This window comes from Centrocercus urophasianus, unplaced genomic scaffold (genome assembly GCF_019232065.1).
Source record: "Centrocercus urophasianus isolate 14NV4802_14NV808 unplaced genomic scaffold, USGS_Curo_1.0 seq_10, whole genome shotgun sequence".
In the NCBI taxonomy this organism is placed as follows: domain Eukaryota; kingdom Metazoa; phylum Chordata; class Aves; order Galliformes; family Phasianidae; genus Centrocercus; species Centrocercus urophasianus.
In genome coordinates, this window is record NW_024884142.1 from 16,364,532 (window position 1) to 16,384,341 (window position 19,810).

General features: G+C 42.4%; 2 protein-coding genes across 3 annotated transcripts; one reads left to right on the forward strand and one right to left on the reverse strand.

The window, feature by feature from the left end:
* The first annotated feature begins 2,711 nt into the window (after positions 1 to 2,711).
* On the forward strand, positions 2,712 to 9,856 carry TMEM14A (transmembrane protein 14A). 2 transcript variants are annotated; one of them, XM_042827015.1, is made up of 5 exons: positions 2,712 to 2,765; positions 3,630 to 3,713; positions 5,374 to 5,475; positions 8,587 to 8,674; positions 9,285 to 9,856. In XM_042827015.1, exons 2-5 carry the CDS (start codon positions 3,638 to 3,640, stop codon positions 9,322 to 9,324), a joined length of 306 nt encoding a protein of 101 aa, XP_042682949.1. In that variant the 5' UTR covers positions 2,712 to 2,765; positions 3,630 to 3,637; the 3' UTR covers positions 9,325 to 9,856. The 2 variants fall into 2 exon arrangements, with proteins under 2 accessions (XP_042682949.1, XP_042682957.1); XM_042827023.1 differs by lacking the exon at positions 2,712 to 2,765 and adding an exon at positions 3,046 to 3,064.
* A 1,509-nt stretch (positions 9,857 to 11,365) lies between these two features.
* On the reverse strand, positions 11,366 to 19,531 carry LOC122162919 (glutathione S-transferase). The gene is made up of 7 exons (XM_042823712.1): positions 19,338 to 19,531; positions 18,686 to 18,792; positions 17,578 to 17,629; positions 17,195 to 17,327; positions 14,646 to 14,787; positions 12,761 to 12,892; positions 11,366 to 11,955 (listed from the first exon to the last, which is right to left on the reverse strand). Exons 2-7 carry the CDS (start codon positions 18,770 to 18,772, stop codon positions 11,833 to 11,835), a joined length of 669 nt encoding a protein of 222 aa, XP_042679646.1. The 5' UTR covers positions 18,773 to 18,792; positions 19,338 to 19,531; the 3' UTR covers positions 11,366 to 11,832.
* Positions 19,532 to 19,810: the final 279 nt, after the last annotated feature.

Here is a 19,810-nt window from a genome sequence, read left to right on the forward strand (position 1 = left end):
AGAGACATTGAGGCTGTTGAGTGAAATAGTTATGTTTATAATGGACAAAACCATGTATTCTCTAAATTCATGCTTGTAATTGGCCCAGCTGTTGCAAATGGAACTTTCCAAAAACAAAGCAAACAAATCATGATATCAATCAAAACAACCAAAACAAGCTAAAATAAAACAGCTGGAAATAGACACCCGGCAGGGGAAATTTCAGCTCAGACTGGCAGTTAGGAACAATTGAAAATAAGTACAGAAAGCGCTGAGCAACATTTACGCTATCCTTGCTGCATGCTCTGTTATCCCTCACTGCTAGGGATGAGGGGTGTGATTTACCATGATACCAACATACTAATTTAATGAATTGTCCTCACACAAAAACCACTCCCAAGAGGCCATCTGTTCTGTAAAAACACAGCAACAGTTTCACAACAGACAGTAGTTTAAGTAATAGCTTAGGGAAAACAATACCAAATATTTTTCATGATTGAAAATAGAGAGGAACCCTACAAACTATGTATAATTATGAGAATTCAAACTTAACCCAGACTTCAGTGAGGAGTATCACTGAATTAGGAACTGCAACTGGGCGTTATTCTATAGGTGCCAAAAGATGCTGTAGCTGTTTATCTTTTGGAATCACCTCCAGTAGGACTGCATGATTTTGCTCAGTTTAATCCAATGTTTATTTTGTTTATGTTGTGTTTTTCAAGAGCTGCAAGTCTCAGAATGTTTCATAAAGAAATCCAAGATTTCTGGACTTCAGATTAATGAACCCGATTTGGTTTGTATTTTGAAGCCGTCCTGCCCTCAAGTGTCCTATGCTTGTTTTCCAAAAGTTGCTGTACCTTTCATCTTCCTTCCCACTGAATCTTGTGAGATAAGGAAAATGGTTCTATTTTCCACTGAGCAGGCAGACTTGGACAGCTCACGTGGAGTGGGTTTGTGTCACAATTAAATGCTAACAGAAAAAACAAATGGGACATTAGTAGTGGAAATTAAGTATGTTAAAACCCTAATGAGAGTACTGATAGACTTTCCAGCAAACTCTTTGGAGCGGAAAACTCCCACACCTTTAGGCAAAGAAATCTAAAGGAAAAACAAGATTTTGGCAGGGATTTTCAAATGACCCCTACACAAGGCAGGTATCCAACTCACATTACATGGCATTGTGTTTCTCCCCCTGTGGCCACGCTTATGTTCAGCTGGCTTGCAGGAACAATGGAAGCACGGGGAATGTCACAGCAGGCACCTCCAGCTACCACTGAGCTATATGTCCCAACCGATCAAGAATAGCTAATTTGAGAGAAGGCTAAAGTAGTATCAAGGAAGATGAGAAAATAAGGACAAAAATAGCCTGTAGTGGAATGGCTCCAACAAACAGTGCTGGAAGATGAGAAGGGTAAAATGCTAGAATAACCGTGTCAAGTGGTCTGATAAATCAGTTACGTGCGTAGTATCTGAGTCCTGAGGTCTGGGTCTGTTGGTTTCCCTGAACAAACAGCATGAGCATCCTGTCTGCATGTCTGCCAGAGCATTTTCATGCAGATATCCCTTGGTTCTGAAGACACAACACTGCTGGTTTGGGTAGTGTGGCTGGAAAGCTGCACAAAAGAAAAGGATCTGGGGGTATCCATCAATAGCCAGCTGAACATGAGCCAGAGGTGTGCCCAGGTAGCCAAGGATGCCAATGGCATCCTGGCTTCTATCAGAAATAATATTGCCAGCAGAAGCAGGCAGGTGATCATTCTTCTCTATTCAGACCTGGTGAGGCTGCACCTTGAGTACTGTGTTCAGTTTTGGGAGCCTCATCACAAAAAGGGCATGGAGGCCCTGGAGCGTGTCCAGAGAAGGCCAATAAAGCTGTGAGGGCTCTGGAACACAAGTCTTATGGGAAGCAACTGAGGGAACTGGGATTGTTTGGTCTGGAGAAGAGGAGGCTCGGAGGAAACCTTGTCACTCTCTACAACTAGATGAAAGGAGGTTGTGGCGAGGTGGGGATTGGTCTCTTCTGTGTGACAGTGATATGATTAGAGGTAATGGCCTCAGGCTGAACCAGGAGAGGTTCAGGTTGGATATTAGGAAAAAATTCTTCTCAAAAAGAGTGGTGAGACACTGGCACAGGCTGCCCGAGGAGGTGGTGTTGTCACCATCCCTGCAGATGTTCAAGAACAGTGCAGATGTGACAGTGAAGGACCTGGTTAGTGGGCACGGTGGGGACGGATTGATGGTTGGACTAGGTGATCTTACAGCTCTTATCCAATATTAATGACTCCATGATCCGATGCAGAGAACAGAAGTGCTCTGAGCAATGAATTGAGGGAGGGAGAGCCCAGCATGAGGGGCTGTGAGCAGAGCTGGGCCTGGCTCTTGCTCATGGTTTCAGGGTGGATCTGATGGGGTTTTCAGACTTAAAATTCTAAGTTAGACTACAGATCTTTCACACTGCCGCTGGAGCCCACGAAGACCAGCTGCCCCAAGGCTGCCCAAGGAGCCTCCCGAAGCAGCAGACAGCACTCCTCGAGCCGAGGGCTGCAGCTGCACACCTCGCGTGGACCCTGCTCTGCCTCCCTGCTTCTGCCAAGCGCCACAGAACGGCGCTCCTCCCTCACGGCGCCGTCATGGCAGCACAAACCCGCCGCTCTCCTCGCTCTTCGCCTGGAGGAGGACCGAAACCGCCCGCAAAGCCTTGAGCACGGACCGCTGGGAGGGCGGAGGGCGGGGTGGAGGGAGGTCGGAGGGCGCCGGGGCGGGACGGGGCGGTGCGGCGGAAACAGGTACGGCGGGGGGCGAGCGGGTTCCGGGGGGAGCGATGGGTTTGCGCTGCGGCCGCCTCCTTTCTGCTGGAGGGAGCGGCGCTGCCTGCCCTCAGCGGGAGCGGGGCCGCAGCTTGGGATGGGAGCGCCCTGCGCGGGGCCAGCCGCTGCTGGGCACGGCCCGCCGAGGCCGGGAACGGTGGCGGATCAGAGGGCAGCTCTGAGCCCGGCCCCTGACCCCATTTTCAGGGCTGATGTCGTAGCGCGGCCTCGTTTAGCCCTGTAGCTCCCGAGAGAACTGCAGCTGTGCAGGGATTGTTGTGAGTCCCTCCTTCTGGTATGAAAGGCTTGACGCCAGGCGATGGTGTGCTCTCATTCCTGCCGTCCCATCCGTGCTAGACGCACCTGCTCAGGGAAAAAGTACACGCTCAAAACTAAGAATGCACTTGATGTGGGAGAAAGAAGGGAAAAGCACAGCCTTCCTACAGAGAAGCACTGAAAACCTCCAATCCGTGCCATGCTGCAGGGCTGTGCCATCACCAAGTATGACCAGGGTGAAGGAGCGCTGAGCCTTGCTCTGACCAGCCATAAGCACAGTGCAACAAACCCCGTGCTCAGCTAGCGCCCAGCTTGCTGCTTGCATATGTGTATTTTTGACTGGGAACAGCCTGATAGAAGCAAGGTTTGCCTCTGTGCTGAGAAGTAAGGAAGGGCCCCAGCTGGTGAAAAGGTGATGTGACAGCCAATAGATGCACCTGTGTTTTTGAATGGCGTGATACAGTAATAAAGCACGACTTCCAAAGTGAGATGTTATTTATAACACTTTAAACGATGTGGTTTTTTTTACCCAAGTCTTCAGCTGCAATATGTTTTTTTCCCCTGCAGTTGGGACCATGGCTGTTGACTGGATTGGGTTTGCATATGCTGCTGTGTTGGCTGTTGGAGGCGTTATAGGATACACTCGTAAAGGTGAGTCCTGATATGTTGAGGTTGGGGAATCTCTTCCTTCTCTGCTATGTTTCTTGAAAAAGAAATGGTGAAAGGCGTGTAACTTGTGCTGTAGTGAACACGACTGCATCTTAAATCCAGCCTGTGCTGCTAGAAGATTTGCTTGGATCAGTTTATGCTTAAGTGGTCACTTCTTTCTATTTATTCAATTGATGGGTTTGTGCCATTTCATTTCCTTTAATTGTTCCTGTGTTAAGCACAATAGGTTATCTTCAATTAAAACATACATTCCATAGAGGCATGTGGGATTGATTTGGGGATTTCAAATGCACACCGGGGAGAGTACTTTTTATTTACTTCTTCTGACCTGATGGTTAATTATGCCTGACATTTTTAACGCTGTTCATTTTCACTCTAACGTACGCAACCAGGTTTTAAATTGTCGTGTACTTTAAGGCACATTTTCCACATTTGAGTCATGTCGATGGTACTTGCTGCAAATCGGCCCAGCTGGCAGCAGCCTTCCTGAGCTGAATGCAGCGCCCCGGCAGAGGTCGCAGCTGTGCCGAGCACAGCCGGAGCTCCCGGCTCACCGTCCCAGGGTGAATGTCCCAGCAGTGCAGCAGTCTTGTTCACCATGGCATTATCCGTTATGATTCTTGGGATTCGGGATCACCAGTTCCCTGCGCAGTGTGTGCATGTTTGCTCCCAAATAAATGGCTTTATGTCTTTACTTTATGAAAATCTTCCCGCTCTCCCCCTCGCCCCCCTGTCTGCTCTCACTAACTATCCCATTTGCTTGTTTTCTTCTGTCTTCAGTAGCTGGTCACTCCTTGTGGAAAATGTGTTTTATTTATTTTTATCAGTAATGATTTCTGTTTTCTTGCAGATTCTTGATTAAAAATGTTCAGTATAACAGAACTGGAATCTGTATGTCCTCTGGGGTTCTGGATTCTTCCTTTGTAATCATTTTGGAATCATATTAATCCAGATATTGCCTGCTGTGCTGGTTCTGCACTTTTATCATATGGTACCAAGTCAAATGCCTATTCAGAAACCAAACATATTGCAGAAACTGTGGACCTCATGAACCAGTCATGTAATAGCATTGAAAGGAAATGTCAAATTGATTAAAAAAACATGTTTTCATCCTCATTGCCATCTCGTTGTTTGGGGTTGTTTTTTTTTTTTCTGTTGAATTTTTTTTAGATCTTTATTAAATGTAATGTCAGTGATAGCATGGCATCCAGTTTAGCCTTTATATGCATTGACCATAATGACTTTAGTGTCACTTTTCAGAGAATCCCAAGTGCTGTAAGATACAGTAAAAATGAATAGATAGTCCAGAAAGGTTACAAAAATGCTTCTGAATGTATGCGTGATATTAAAAATAGCCTAGTTCAGGTTTGTTCTTCAAAGATTATCTTCCCAAACTACGAATGTTAGTAGATCCTCATCCTCACCCTCTAGCTTAACAGAGATTGCCAGTAATGCTATACAAAAGAATGACTAGGAGGAAAATTACAGAAATGCTGTCTCTGTTCACGCAGGGAGAGTTAGCTGCACAGTGGCAGCTCAATATTCAGAATATTCAAATAACACTGTGTAGAGAGAAAGCTACTGTGTGGACTGAGCATAAAAACATTGTGTTGAAAGATAACACTCGAATATTTTCTTGCAGGTAGTAAAATTTCTTTAGCTGCTGGTCTTACCTTTGGTTCCATGGCTGGCTATGGAGCTTACTGTGTGACACGTGACCCAAGAAATGTGAAGATATCATTGTGTAAGTGTTTTACTGCACTTTAAAACAATAAAAAAAGACTTCACTGAAGTGCCTGTAAAAATCTCTCTTGTTTTAAGCATTGTGACAATTCTTTGTTTTTTTCTTAGTTTTTTTTTAAATAGAATTTGGCACTTCAGCTTAGCTTGCAAAATTCAAGAGCTTACGCATGGAACTCTTGGCAAGATAAGGCGGCTCATTCACACAGCACCAACAGGCGTGTAACCACCTGGCAGTGCTGGGTAGTTACATAACAATGCACATGTTGTGAAATCCAGCTGAGAAACATGGAAAAGTACTGGAATGAAATCATAAGAGACAGATCAGAATGTGACTGGAGACTTAAAGGCGGTGTAAGATAAAGTCTTGCGTGATGTTGAGTGTCCTTAGTTCTCAATGAAACAAATGGCCAATGTGGTGATTTTCTTTACTGCCAAGAAAAGGTACAAACCATGCAGTAATTATCATCCTAGCAAGCTTCCATGAAACCCTCATGAAAGCAAGCAACTACCATCTCTATGTAAGGGGTACATCATTCACCTCATGTAACTGATTTGCAGTAAGAGTTACTGGAAACTTCTGCCACTCATGATTTTAGTACTGATGGCTTAAGCTGTGGTTTCACACACATTTAACTTGCATGTAATCCAGATTGTGCTGGCACACAGTCACTTTTTCTGATCTTAGTTAGAACTTATGCTGGAGCATTTTTGTTGGCTTTATGTTTGAAATCAACTGCAGCTGTAAAAATGTCTTCCATGTAATTAAAAAAAAAAAAAAAAAAAGTAGCATTCACACCAACTGGGTTCTTTGGTAAAGGTAATCATAGTGTACCTCAGCTGTTCCTATGTGGCCTAAAATTGGATATTCAGGTTTTGCAGCCATGAACTTACTGAGATTACTGACACCTTTTTTGCACTGAAGACACAGCCATGAGTGTATGTAAATTTGTAGTCATTCAGTGTGAGATGCTGTTAAGCACATCCAACACTGTACTTTTATGGGTCAATGAAATCATGAATTTGGATACAGAACTTGTGAAAGAGAAAGATTAGAACTTACTAAATGTTGATTGTTTCCTAGTTCCCTTGTTTTGGAAGGACTGATGTATGATTTCCACTAATGTAGATGTCAGATGTAATAATCCAGGCTCCGTAATAAATGTCTATGGATTTTGTAGAAGATCAGAATGCTTTCATTTATGCTTAGCTTTCTGAAGCACCTGGAGCAACTAGAGCATAAGTGTGAGAGGGAGCCTAAATGCATGGAAGAGGGTGACCCTTCTGAGCATAGAAACTAGTGGGGTAAATTAGAATGTAATGAGAGACAAGCGCCCCAAACCTTTACAAAGGGTAAGGAAGAAAAATCTCCTCCGTAACTGTGGTTATCTGCAGTATCTGTCACTTAGGAGCCTCCTACAATAGTGTAGGTAATGATTCAGTACAAGTCCTTGTGTTAGGTAACTTGTCCTATGTGCCAAGTGTATGTGGCATGCAGATACCAGAGCCAAATTTCCCTAGTAGTTTTATAAGTTATTTTTTCAAGCATTTATCCATTGTTGATGATTTGAAAATGGAAAAAAAAAAAAATTATTAAAAAAAAAAAGGAAAGGAGAGTCCACTGCCCCTGAAGTGAGCTCCTGTGTTTTCCAGATTGCTTACTGATTGAAATAGGTGTAGGAATTCATGCTTAAGTTTGTTAGTGAGAATGCAACTCAATGCATTTGCTGTATTGAGTTGCTTAATGAGTTTTATCTTCATGGTTTACTGAGCTGAATTTGGCTTTATTTATTGATTATTTTTTAAGTGATTAAAAGTGAAATGCTGAATATTCAATGCTTTTGAAAATCAGGTCTAAAAGATGAACGTCTTAAAAACTCCTTGGCACATTTGAAAAGTCGAATACTGGTAATGCAGGGAGCTCACAAACTAAAACAGGCATGTTTTGTAGCTTCTAATTAATTGTGAATATACTCGGGGCCCTTGGCAAGACCATGCTGTGGAATAGTCTGCTATTCAGACATTCCAGAGAGGATCATAACTATGGGACCAGAAAATAAGAGCAAGGGAGAGTGAAGCAAGCTGTCTTTATTTGTTTGTAACTGCCAGAACTTGTCACATGATGTTGGAATGAGTTTAAAACTCATTTTTTGACAACTGTGAGCGCAGCACTGCCCACAGAAGGTGGTGGAGTTTAAAGAGAGTTTGCTGGGTGGTTTATCTGCTCCGTGAGAATGGAAGAGCTGCCAGCCTGATACAACCCAGCTGTCAGCCCTGCCTCTGCCCTTTTCTAGGAAGCATTTCAGGTGTCAGTTTTTTAACTCAACTGTAGCTATCTTTGCAGTTTTATGCTTTCTTAATCTCCTTAGCAGTCATTAGCCTGACTTAGAATCTCCAGGTCTGGTTGACCGGTCTGTCCACCTCTGTTTTCAGGTGAAAGGTCCAGGAAGAAGATGCAATTCCTTTCATGATGTTTGCCCTTTGGGGCTGCCCACCTGGTTTGCAAGCCTTGCTGCAAATCAAAAGTACTTACGACCACAGTGCAGGAGATGTTAAGCCATATCCTAGAGCAGAAATAAAGGAAAACTTTCAAATCTAGCTTTTAAGGCTTAGCAAATACAGATCCAGCACACTAAAAGGAAAATAAAAATTAAAAAAAAAAAAAAAAGGAAAAAAAGGAAAAAAAAAAAATCACAACAGTTTGTGTGTTCTAGCTCCTTGAATTGCTAGTAAGAAAAACAGTTGCAGTGTTGGGTTATGACACATTGTATTTGTAACTCAGCATAAATGTTACTGTTATGAAGAGGATTCTTCCAACTTCCTTGGTAGCCCTATGAATGCAGGTACACAGGAATACAAATTCATCACCTGACAAACTTGCTTTGCATCCACAGAGAAGGATTTAGCATTCTGCTGCATTCATCTGCAGCTGAAGGGAATCCTGGTAATGAATTTTGGGAAAGCAAGAATGTTTTTACAGATCTCTCTCTACGATCTCACATTTTACTGAACTATGTTTCATAGCAAACCATGTCCATGACCTTTGTTTACTTCCATATTCCTGAATAGTCCTCTCTGAAAGAGACAACAAATGCACTGAATTGTTTTTTTACAGTTTCAGCCTTTCTTTTGACCATTATAATGGGAATGAGGTTCAAGAGGTCCAAGAAACTGATGCCAGCCGGACTTGTAGCATGCCTGAGGTAAACATATATTGAGGATCTCAATGTAAAGATTTCACTGATTTTCAAATAGTTGCTACTCAATATCTGATTCAAGCTAGTATCAGTGGAGGTTACTACCACCTAGCAGCTGTGTGGTTTAAGTGAAATTAGTTTGGTCCTGTTTCCATTGACCTGCTTTTTGTCTTACTAGGCAGATACATAAACGCTGAGGACAGCGTTTCTCAGCAAAGAAAGCAGATATCTACAGTTAAACATTAATGCATGTTGATAAGGCTTTTGGAAGAACCTGAGGAAAGCTTCAGTGCTTCCATACAGATATGCATAAAGCCAGTCATCTAACTTCATACAACAGTCATCTTACACACACACACACACACACACACACACGGTTGCTGAAAGTTATAAATCAGGACTGAAACTGCAAAATGTTATTTATGTGTCAACAACAGAACAGTATGCTTAGACAGACTTTCAGTGGTCAGTGATGCTATAGATTGAAACACTTTGAAAGATTGCTTACTAGAGATTCTGGTGTCAGGTATTTATGAATGTGCTGTTGTTTAATGATGATTTTCACTGCTTATGCACAATTGTATTTATGGACTTTTTTCTGTTTTCTTTTCTACAGCCTTCTGATGATTTTGAGGCTTGTTTTTATGCTTCTGTAGGAGAATGTAGCAACTTGAGAACTGAAGTATGACAGCCATGCCCACCTCACAAACAGGCAGGCTCTCCATACTTGAAAGACAAATTGGAACACAAGTCTTATTTTGCTTTTTATCTTTTCAGTATAAGATCAGTATCTGTACCCTAATTACTGGCACTTGCCAGCTGGTGTTTTGCAAGCTATTTATAAAAGCTAAAACAGTGGTTTGTTAATGATACATTTTTATCTGCTTAAGCAATCTGCTAACTCGAGGGACCTTTACTTCTAAATTTGATAGCTTTCAGAGGTGCTGAGCACACCAGGAAACTGCATTAGCACTGCACTGTATCTCAGAGATGTATTGTTTTGAAGCATAATTTTTTAGCTTCTGTAATTAAGTAATCAATTCTAACCATATTGTTAGTCACTAATGAATAAAGGCATGTGCCTGTACTGTCTTACACAAAAACCTGTCTTCCTTTTCAATATGTTTATCTTCTTCCACTGTTTCTAAACCTACTATCAGTGTTGAAATAAAACTCAAAATGTTTGAAGCTTCTCTCAGCTTTTTTATGCAGAGTGAAGTGTCACTTTGTCAGGGGAAGTTGGATGAGCTGCTCTGTGCTCATTACTGATTTAAAACACACACTGTACCGTGTACAACTATTCTGGCACTAAGGGATGTGGTTTAGTGTCCCTTATGAATATACATATGTATACATAACATCCATAAATAAATATTACAGTATCATAAAGGCAACCTATTTCTGAGTGTGTATGTCTGCTCTTAATGCTACACCAATCCATTAGCAGAATACCACCTCGAGTCTTTAGCTAGCAAATGCTTGTACCAATCACCACCAGGTGTCACCAGGCTTATGTGCAGATGAGCTGATATTCTATGGATTTCAGTGTAGGACTCTGATAAGTAGAACGACAGCTGGACATGTAGGATGTGGTTCTTTCTATCCTGAATTAGACCAGTCAGGGGAATTGGACAGCCGTGTACCATAATAACAAGCTTAGATGACCAGTGCTGTAGAGGAGATGAATTCTGCTTCTGTAGAGTGAGCTCTACAGAAAAGTTTAGGCAACCTAGTGCTGAAATGTGGATGCCCTCCATCACTTGCTTGCTAGCTCATATGCTAAATGCAATGGTATTTTGCATTGTTCAGTAGTCCAGAGTTGAGCCATCTTTGCATTCTCAGAACTTCCCCATGGGCACAAGGAGAGGCGTCAAAGCCCAACTTTAACCCAAAAGCTTTTGTCTAAACAGCTGTGCAGCCCAAGCAAGTAATGTTCTTAGCAAGTCTACTGTATCCCTTGGGGACCGAGCACGCGCTTACAGAATGCAAAGCTGATGCCCTGTGTTAGTGTCTGCAATGGTTTGACCACCATTCCATTTGGAACAGAGGCGTAGCAACACAAAACTTGTTAAGTACTATGATAGGCAAACTGCCCTTCCAGTTCAAACTGCTGCTTCCAGCCAGCCAAGTAATGTTAATTTTAAGAAGTGAAGAACTAATATGAGCAGTGTGTGGGTGATTGGGGTGTTCCAAATGTGTAACTCTGAAGTACGTTATTGGCCCACACAAGTCAGAAAAGGAGTTGTTGGTCAGCAATTCTGTCTACATACTGGTAAACAGGTTTCTCTCCCTCATGTGTTTGAGTCTTACTGTTTTTCTTGGTAACTGGAAAGACAAAAAGAGTTTATGTCTGTATTTCTGAAGTGGACAGTGACGATTCCCATCAAATGAGGGTAAAGAATCTGAAACAGGCTTTATCTCAACAAGTCCTTAAAGCATCTGCAAATTCTTTTACTGAAAAGGTAAGCAGCCAGTGCAGTTTCTTTAGAGCTGCTTGAGAAGTAACAGGGAAAGTAAAAGAGTCAAGTGGCATTCTCCTCACTGCAGCAGTCCAGCCATGCAAGAATAGGAGCAAGGAATGAGTAGCAGCAGACTAATTAGACACATGTACTTTGATCTTCCAGCGATCAAAATCTAAGAGATTCATGTAAGGATTAAAATAGTTCCTTTCTTTCAGCCATAAAGTTACAGAGATCGTGAGATTTTATTTATTTATTTATTTATTTTTTTTTTAATACAGGCAGCAAATAAATGCACAGGGATACATCGAGTTTTGACCAGGTAAAGTAAAAAATGAATTATCAGATGTTATGGAGTGGCTCTTCTGGGCTGCAGCTAATAAAAAGGGAGGAAAGAGGCTTTGTTGCAGTACTTTGGAAACTACAGCTGAAACACTTTACCAGGCATGTACTGCAATTAATGGCTAACCAAACAGCAAACAGCAGTATATTTTATTTCGTGTAACTGATGGTAGCAAGAACTCTTGGTAATAAAACACTGCCTTCTGTAATCAGCAGGTCCAACAGCCTTTTACTCTAATCTAAATTGTCTTCCATCTCAAAGAGTATAGGGCACAAACCACAGAATAGATCTACGCAGGTTACACTTCAGAGGCACAGCTTAGGTAATTGACTACAGGCCCGTTATCTGTAGCAGCCACGTGACTAGAAACTGAATATTTTCCTCACATTAGCAACTGACTTCTCATCTAATGGTGGCTTCCTCTGGCTGCCAGGCTCCAAGAATTTTTTGATTGTTGGGATATTGCTCATTCTTCCTTTAAAAGCCTGTAAGAAAAGAAGTAAGAAAGCCAGTGAAAGCAAGGAAATTATAATCCCATCCTTTTTAGCTTAAAAATCAGATGACTTGGATTTTTTATTCTCATACATACATATTAAGCAGAGAATATTAGTAGCTACTCAGAGCCAGCTCAGCACTCAGTATTTTTCATGAAAAATGTATGCATGCATATTTGCAAACACGTCTCACAACATATTGGTCTTTTTGGAAAATTCAGGTGTGAATAGGTGTGAATATTCTAATCAGAAATGGTGCCATAGGTTTTCCAGATGTGGATGGGAGAATTTAATATTAAAGAGTAAAAAAAAAAAAAAAAAAAAAGGAAAAAACACAACCTGAATCCAAATAGTACAGATGTATTTGGGCTAAAAAGAATCTAGGGCAGGAGCACCTCAGTGCAAAACACCACACAAGACAAGAAAGAAGAAACACTTCTGTATAGTTTCTTCAAAATGTAATTTTGCTAGCAAAAGTAAGCTAGGAACTTCAGCCACAGCAAGCCATAACCTCCTGTCCTGATGCCCAAAGCTGTTTGAAAACATGTTAGTGGAGTGACAGGACCAAACTGGTAGAGTCAGAAAGTAAATTCCTGCCAGCTGAAAGCAACTGGGAGCAGCAGAGCTGAAGGAAGGTGACTGTGGGGGTGTTCAGCTTGTTTTAGTCAACAGAAGATCAGAGAGCTGCCAGCAACTCAGTACAATGGTTCAAAAGACTTAAACATCAATGAGCTTTTAAAGCTGGGCAGTGAAATGTGTATGTTACATTCCACGCTGAGATCAGATGATCACTAACCTGTAGCAGAGGGAATGCAGACAGTATATCAGCCTTAACTTCTTCTGTCATTAAAATGGCTTCCAGCAGGTGGATGTCTGCCCAGCTTAGCTTGTTGCCAACAAGATAATCCTGACCATGGTCTTTTAAGGCCTACAAAATAAGAACAAATAAAGAAGTCATACAGTATGCAATGATTTTACCTAGATGTAACAAGCAGATTTCTACTGAGATAAACAGCAAAAGAAATCCATACAAGAACCCATACAGATGATTCCTATTACAATCCCACCTGCCAGTATTAGCCTAAGAAAGGCAGCGACTTCTGGGACAGACAAATACCTGGTACCTTGTTGCAGCTATTTCATACACCTAACCCACTGCCAAAACAAGCTGCACCAAAACCTGACTGCTGAAGCCAGGGAAACTCTCAAACAGAGCATCAGACCAGACACCCTGTGGTGCTTCTGAATTACCATTTGCTGCTGATTGTTCAAAGTGACCATATCTAGGAGATTTTACTGTCAGGACTGCACAAGGCCTGGACTGCAAATCCTGCCAAGCTGAATCAATGGACCACTTAAGCAGCCAATACAGAAGGAAAGTTATTAATTCTTTGGACAAAATTAGCTGGGCTAAAAGTCATGCAAAGTTTAGTTCTGTCTAATGTAAGTTAATAAGGATTATTTTAAAGACTTTTTCCCAGTAAACATTCACATTAAAACTTGTAATAGTTGCCTACGACACCACAGACAGTACAAAAGTTGCATTTTTCTGGATTCCAGAAAGTTGTATAAAGATATCCTCCAAAATATTCTGATTCCCCAGAGCTAGCCTGTAGGATTAGATCCCATGATGATTTTTCTTCTTGAAAACTCCTTCTCTCTCTGACCTCTTCCTTAACCTCTCTCTGTGCTCCTCCTGGGGAACCAGGAATTTGAGCCAAGCACGGCTGTGTAGCCTTGGCACAGACATGGAGAAACTGCTAGGCTGGGAGAAAGCGCTGTGAGAAAGTCTGCACAGCACAGCCATGCAGGGCACAAACAGCAGCAGGAGGTGAGGATCATTGCTAGCTCTAATTCAGGAAGAAAAAATGTTAATAGACACAAAAATGAAAGAACCTAAAGAGAAAAACAAAATAAATAGCAAGTTGGTAGGAAATGGCAACATAGTAACACAAAGGCTTCGTTCCTGGGAGCAACAGGGAACAACCCTTCCTCCCCTTGCCAAATCTTGCCTAGCAAAGACAGGTTTTTTGTTTGCTTTGAGTGCAGTTAGCTTACTAACGCTGTAGCTGACGGCTCCTTAGAGGCCACCTCGTTAGTGCCTGGAAGCCATCAGATAATTGCTTTCCTGCTTTTAAGCTAGATACATTCTGTTTGTGCACATCTCTCTGTGCACATCTAAGGGTGCCCAAACAAAGCAATTCAGAAAAGGACAGTAATGATCTCTAGATGACTTCCATTAAAGCAGTGGGTTCAAGAAAAATCACAAAATTAGGTCCCTAATTATAACAAGTAGTTGGATTTAACTGTAAACATCAAGGGTCTGTATACTTTTAAGCAGGAAGCTCTGAAGGCTGGCACGGGTATTTAAATGGGGCATTTGTGCAAAACAATGGGAGCTACCAGCCACTAAGCTACGTGCAAAAAGTGAAAGTCCACTGCTTGCAGACAACAAGGAGAATTTGCCCTTTGAGTAGTCTTTAAGACAGCAAAGGTGCTCAGTACTGAGATCAGCCCAGCATTACTTTGCAGCTTTCTTTTCCCATTGCTGAATGCTGGTTCCATCATACAGTCCCAGAGCTGTACTACCACCTGCCTTCAAGCTATGAGTATGGGGCTGGGGCAGGAGGGCTGCACCCTGCTTGGCTGCCTTTGTGGACTCCTGATGTTTCACCCTTTACCTTTTCATAAACAGGAAAGTATCTGGTGGTAGCTCGTTCAGTGATTAAGGCAATATTCTTTTCTTTCACATCCGCTGCTTGAAAAGGGAGAGCCATGATCATTCCCATCAGGTCTGTTGTTCCCTCCACATACATATCAATCCTGAAAGAAAAGGTTTAAACTCCCATTTTGATTATTTTCCTGAAATAGAGTACTTAAGAGATCACTGAGTAGGATGATTGTTAATGAATGCAGCCTAACCACTGGTTCATTTTTTTGTTCTTCCACTTTGATTCCAGCTCAGGTTTTTTGTTTTCCCTAACATCTTCAGAAGCAGGCTCATGGTGTATGCAACAAGCAGAGTATAAACAGAGTCAAACCGATGCTCACATTGTTTTCACAGAATCACAGGGGGTTGGGAGGGACCTCTAGAGATCGAGTCCAACCCCCAAGCCCCCAGTTTTCCACTGACACCCTATTCATCTATTTTTTTATAAGAAAAAAATCACATGTGCAAGCTACTATGGAAAATGTAACAGTTTTGATGTCAAATCATAAAAGGATCCAGGCAAAAAATGGCTGCCAACTGAATAGAATCATAGAATAGCATGGGTTGGGAAGGACCTTAAAGCCCATCCAGTTCCAACACCCCTTCTGCAAGCAGGGTTGCCACACACTTGAACAGATCCAGGGATGGAGCATCCACAGATTCTCTGGGCAACCTGTTCCAGTACCTCAGCACTCTCACTGTGAACAATTTCTTCTTCATATCTAACTTAATCTAGCTTTATTTATTTTAAAGTCATTTCCCCTTGACCTGTCACTACACTCTCTGATAAACAGTCCGGCATCTTTTCTGTAGTCCCCCTTTAAGCACAAAAAATAAACAGCCTTAGGCATTAGAATTGTATTACTGCACTGCAGTTACCCAGCAACACAATGTAATTCCACTCTGGTAGTTCGGATTTGCAAGAAGGAAGACCCAGGCAATTATAGGCCAGTCAGCCTCACCTCTGTCCCTGGAAAGGTGATGGAACAGCTTGTACTGGATGTCATCTCCAGACAACTGGAAGAAAAGGAGGTTATCAGGAGTAGTCAGCACGGGTTCACAAGGGGGAGGTCGTGCTTGACCAACCTGGTAGCCTTCTATGATGTTGTCTCTGGCTGGGTAGATGGGGGGAGAGCAGTGGATGTAGTCTACCTTGATTTCAGCAAGGCATTTGATACTGTCCCCCATGACATCCTTATAACAAAGCTGAGGAAGTGTGGGATAGATGAGTGGACAGTGAGGTGGGTTGAGAACTGGCTGACTGGCAGAGCACAGAGGGTCATTGTTGGTGGTGCAGAGTCTGGCTGGAGGCCTGTAACCAGCGGTGTTCCTCAGGGGTCTGTGCTGGGTCCGGTCTTGTTCAACATCTTCATCAGTGACCTTGATGAGGGGATAATGGCCACCCTCAGCAAGTTTGCTGATGATACGAAGTTGGGAGGATTGGCTGACACGCCTGAAGGCTGTGTTGCCATTCAGCAAGACCTGGACAGGCTGAAGAGCTGGGCAGTAAGAAACTGGATGAGGTTTAACAAAAGCAAATGTAGAGTCTTGCATCAGGGGAGGAATAATTGCATGCACCAGTATAGGCTGGGGGATGACCTGCTGGAGAGGAGCTCTGCAGAGAGGGACCTGGGTGTCCTGGTGGACGACAGGTTGGCCATGAGCCAGCAGTGTGCCCTTGTGGCCAAAAAGGCCAATGGCTTACTGGGGTGCATTAAAAAGAGCGTGGCCAGCAGGTTGAGGGAGGTGATCCTCCCCCTCTACTCTGCCCTGGTAAGGCCTCATCTGGAGTACTGTGTCCAGTTCTGGGCTCCCCAGTACAAAAAAGACAAGGATCTCTTGGAAAGAGTCCAGCGGAGGGCCACGAAGATGGTGAAGGGCCTGGAGCATCTCTCCTATGAGGAAAGGCTGAGTGAACTGGGTCTGTTCAGCCTTGAGAAAAGAAGACTGAGAGGGGACCTGATCCAGGTCTATAAATATCTAAGGTGTGGGGGGCAGAATGGCGAGGCCAGACTGTTTTCAGTGGTGAGTGGAGACAGGACAAGGGGGAACGGCTGGAAACTGCAGCACAGGAAGTTCCGCACAAATGTGAGCAAGAACTTCTTTACAGTGAGGTGACGGAGCACTGGAACAGGCTGCCCAGGGAGGTGGTGGAGTCTCCTTCTCTGGAGATGTTCAAGACCTGCCTGGATGCTGACCTGTGCGATCTGCTGTAGGGAACCTGCTCTGGCAGGGGGGTTGGACTCCATGATCTCTGGAGGTCCCTTCCAACCCCTACAATTCTGTGATTCTGTGATTCTGTGATAAGCCTGAATGTGGCCAGAAAATTCTAATGATATTGATATCTAACACCGCAAATCTCTTAGTGTCAAAGTCTGTTCAAGCTGCCTTTGGGTCCGAGGGGACAAAGCACAAGTACGTTACATGCGGCTTTGCACACAGTCATCTCAGAGCAATATTCTTATCACAAACACTAAGAACACTGAAAAAATATAAGGACAGTATGTACTGGTACAGTACAGGGCTCTCTCCTTCAGGTCTTTCCCATGGAGATTGTATTTCCCTGCTATGTAGTTGAGGATGGCTCTGGTCTGCACCATCTTCATCCCATCGATTTCCACCATGGGCACTTGCTGGAACAGCAGGGATCCATCTGGGGAAGAAAAAAAAGCAAACTATTCAAGCAATGTAGTACCACTCATTCTAAGGAACAGACTTCATAACATGTCATGACATTTCTAATGCTGAGTGATCTAAAGCTCTAACAAGGCAACCCGCTCTCTCAAATCTCTTTACAAGTCACATTGTATCCGAGATCTTACAGAAGTCTCATCTCTCACTGATAAAAGTCAGAAGCACTCCTTTTGTTCTGTTGATGTGAACTTACTGGTCTGCAGACTCACCGTTGCGTAATTTTTCTAGGTCTTCTTTTTTTTCTATAAATTCTTCCTCAAACTGAAAAGTAAAGACAGAAAACAACACTGTGACACTCCAAAGTTAATGGGAAAACAGAAAGGAGTCTGGAAGCCAGACTCCACCTCTCCCTACTATTTCTCATACTTCTCATCACTGTGTTGGCAAATAACCCTGGGCTACACCATCCCAACCCATCAGTAAATGCACAGTGCTATCCCTTTAAAAAATCTTCTTCCATCATAAAGCTCTGCTCACTTGCATGCACAATTCACAGATAATGAATCATTCACTGAAAAGCAGCTCACACCATGTGAAATATTTAGAAGTTTTTAATACGTTATGCCTGTTCCTGTTACACATTTTATGCCTCTCTTTTTCTTATAGATGTAACTGAGTCATAGAATATTGTGAACTAGAATGGATCTACAAGGATCACTGAGCCCAACTCCAGGGGGCTCTGGATTTTTTATTTTTGTCTGTTTTCTAAATGAAGAAGACATTTGAATGAGAGCACTTGTGCTCTGCAGCTCCTCTGTCAGCAATACTCAAATTGAATGTGCACCACTATAAAAGCCTTTTCTCTCCAGTGCAACACAGTACCTAAGAAAATAGTTTCAAAGCATTGCATTCAAGCAAAGAATGAACAGAAATTAAGATGCCTTTGGACAGCTTTCACCTGGTGTGAATCTAGATAGCTCCCCGCTGGCTTCAGTGCAGCTTTGCTGATTAATCTTAGTCAGGTCCTGACCAATGAACAAAAACCACGTTTTTTGCAGATTGTGTTCTGAAGTTTCACACTTAAGATACAGGAAATTCAGACTGTTCTGGTCTGTAGCAAAAAATTTAAGATCTCCACAACATGTATGTTTCAAAAATGAACGAATTAATGATTCTTTTTGCATATTAAAAGAATACCTTAAATAAAATACAAGAGAGTGCGTTACTGCATGTAAGCATTCTGCAGCACAACAGGTGATATTGTACCTATCTCTAAATATAGAAGTACTTGGAAAACCTTTCCGAAACCAAATCCTTATTTCAAACAGAAATTAATCTTATCACTTTATAAAATAAGAAAAAAAATAAGGTACAAACTTCAACCCCAGCTGCTGCTAACAGCCACCGGATTGACTCCATCTTCCCTCTTCCTCTGGTATAGTGAAGCTTAGGTTTCCCTGCCATGATTTCAGAGCTCTTCTTTCCTAAGAAATTCAAGGAGATATCTTAAAGAAAGCTTTAAAAAACAAACAAAGAACAAAAAAGAAATACATAAAATGTTCTGTTCCAAACTATTAAATACATCTGGATGAACATTAAAGTAAAAGGACAATCAAAACCTAAGTACTGGGGTTTGACACAACCACAGCTCCTGGGGATTTAGTGGGGAGAAAAAATTGAGAACATGAATCAGTTCAACACAGAATTATTACCAAATTAAGTAATGCAATCTTTGCAGTGGGTGTTGGGTTTTGTGACAGCATTTAAATCACACCACACTAGAAAACCTACTACATAAAAATGAACACTTTGTAACAATTGCAAGCCCAAGACACCAGCATTATTTTTAGCTCTCTCGTTATGAAGTTTGTTCTGAGCACTAGCTGAACCACATCATACATTATGCAGCATAAGAACTGACTTCAAGATCCATTCCAATTTTATGAACAATTAAACTGTAACAGGTATGCGTATCTTATTGACTCTGAGAACACAAAGAATCATGCCAAACAAATGCAATCATGATTACCTCACCACTGGATAGATAAGGCCTGGACAATGCTCCTAGCATCAGCAACTGAAGTCAGACCAGCAGATAACGGCTCAGGGATTGAACTTGGTCCTTTCAAAGTTTCACTACCACCAGGTGCAGTCAGGTACCATGTTACAGACCTGGCAGCTGAAGTAAGCTTGACTGCTGCTGGAAACAAAGTTAACACTGGACTCTTCTCACTAATGAGTCCCAAAAGTCCCAGCAGATTTAGTAAGAGAACAAACTCACAGACTGATAGCCGTGTTTCATCATCTGACAGAGTGTTTCATCATCAAGCCAAGGTTTTATCTGTTTTCTACGGTCACGTTTTATTTACTCTTGCATAGGCTTTACAGCATTCAATTAAGCCACAAAATGCACCTTCAGCCATAATCTCAAAGGCGCCAGTGAAAATGCAGAAATGAACAGCGTAACAGTGAGAGTAGAAACTGCACATCCAAGCTTCTCCA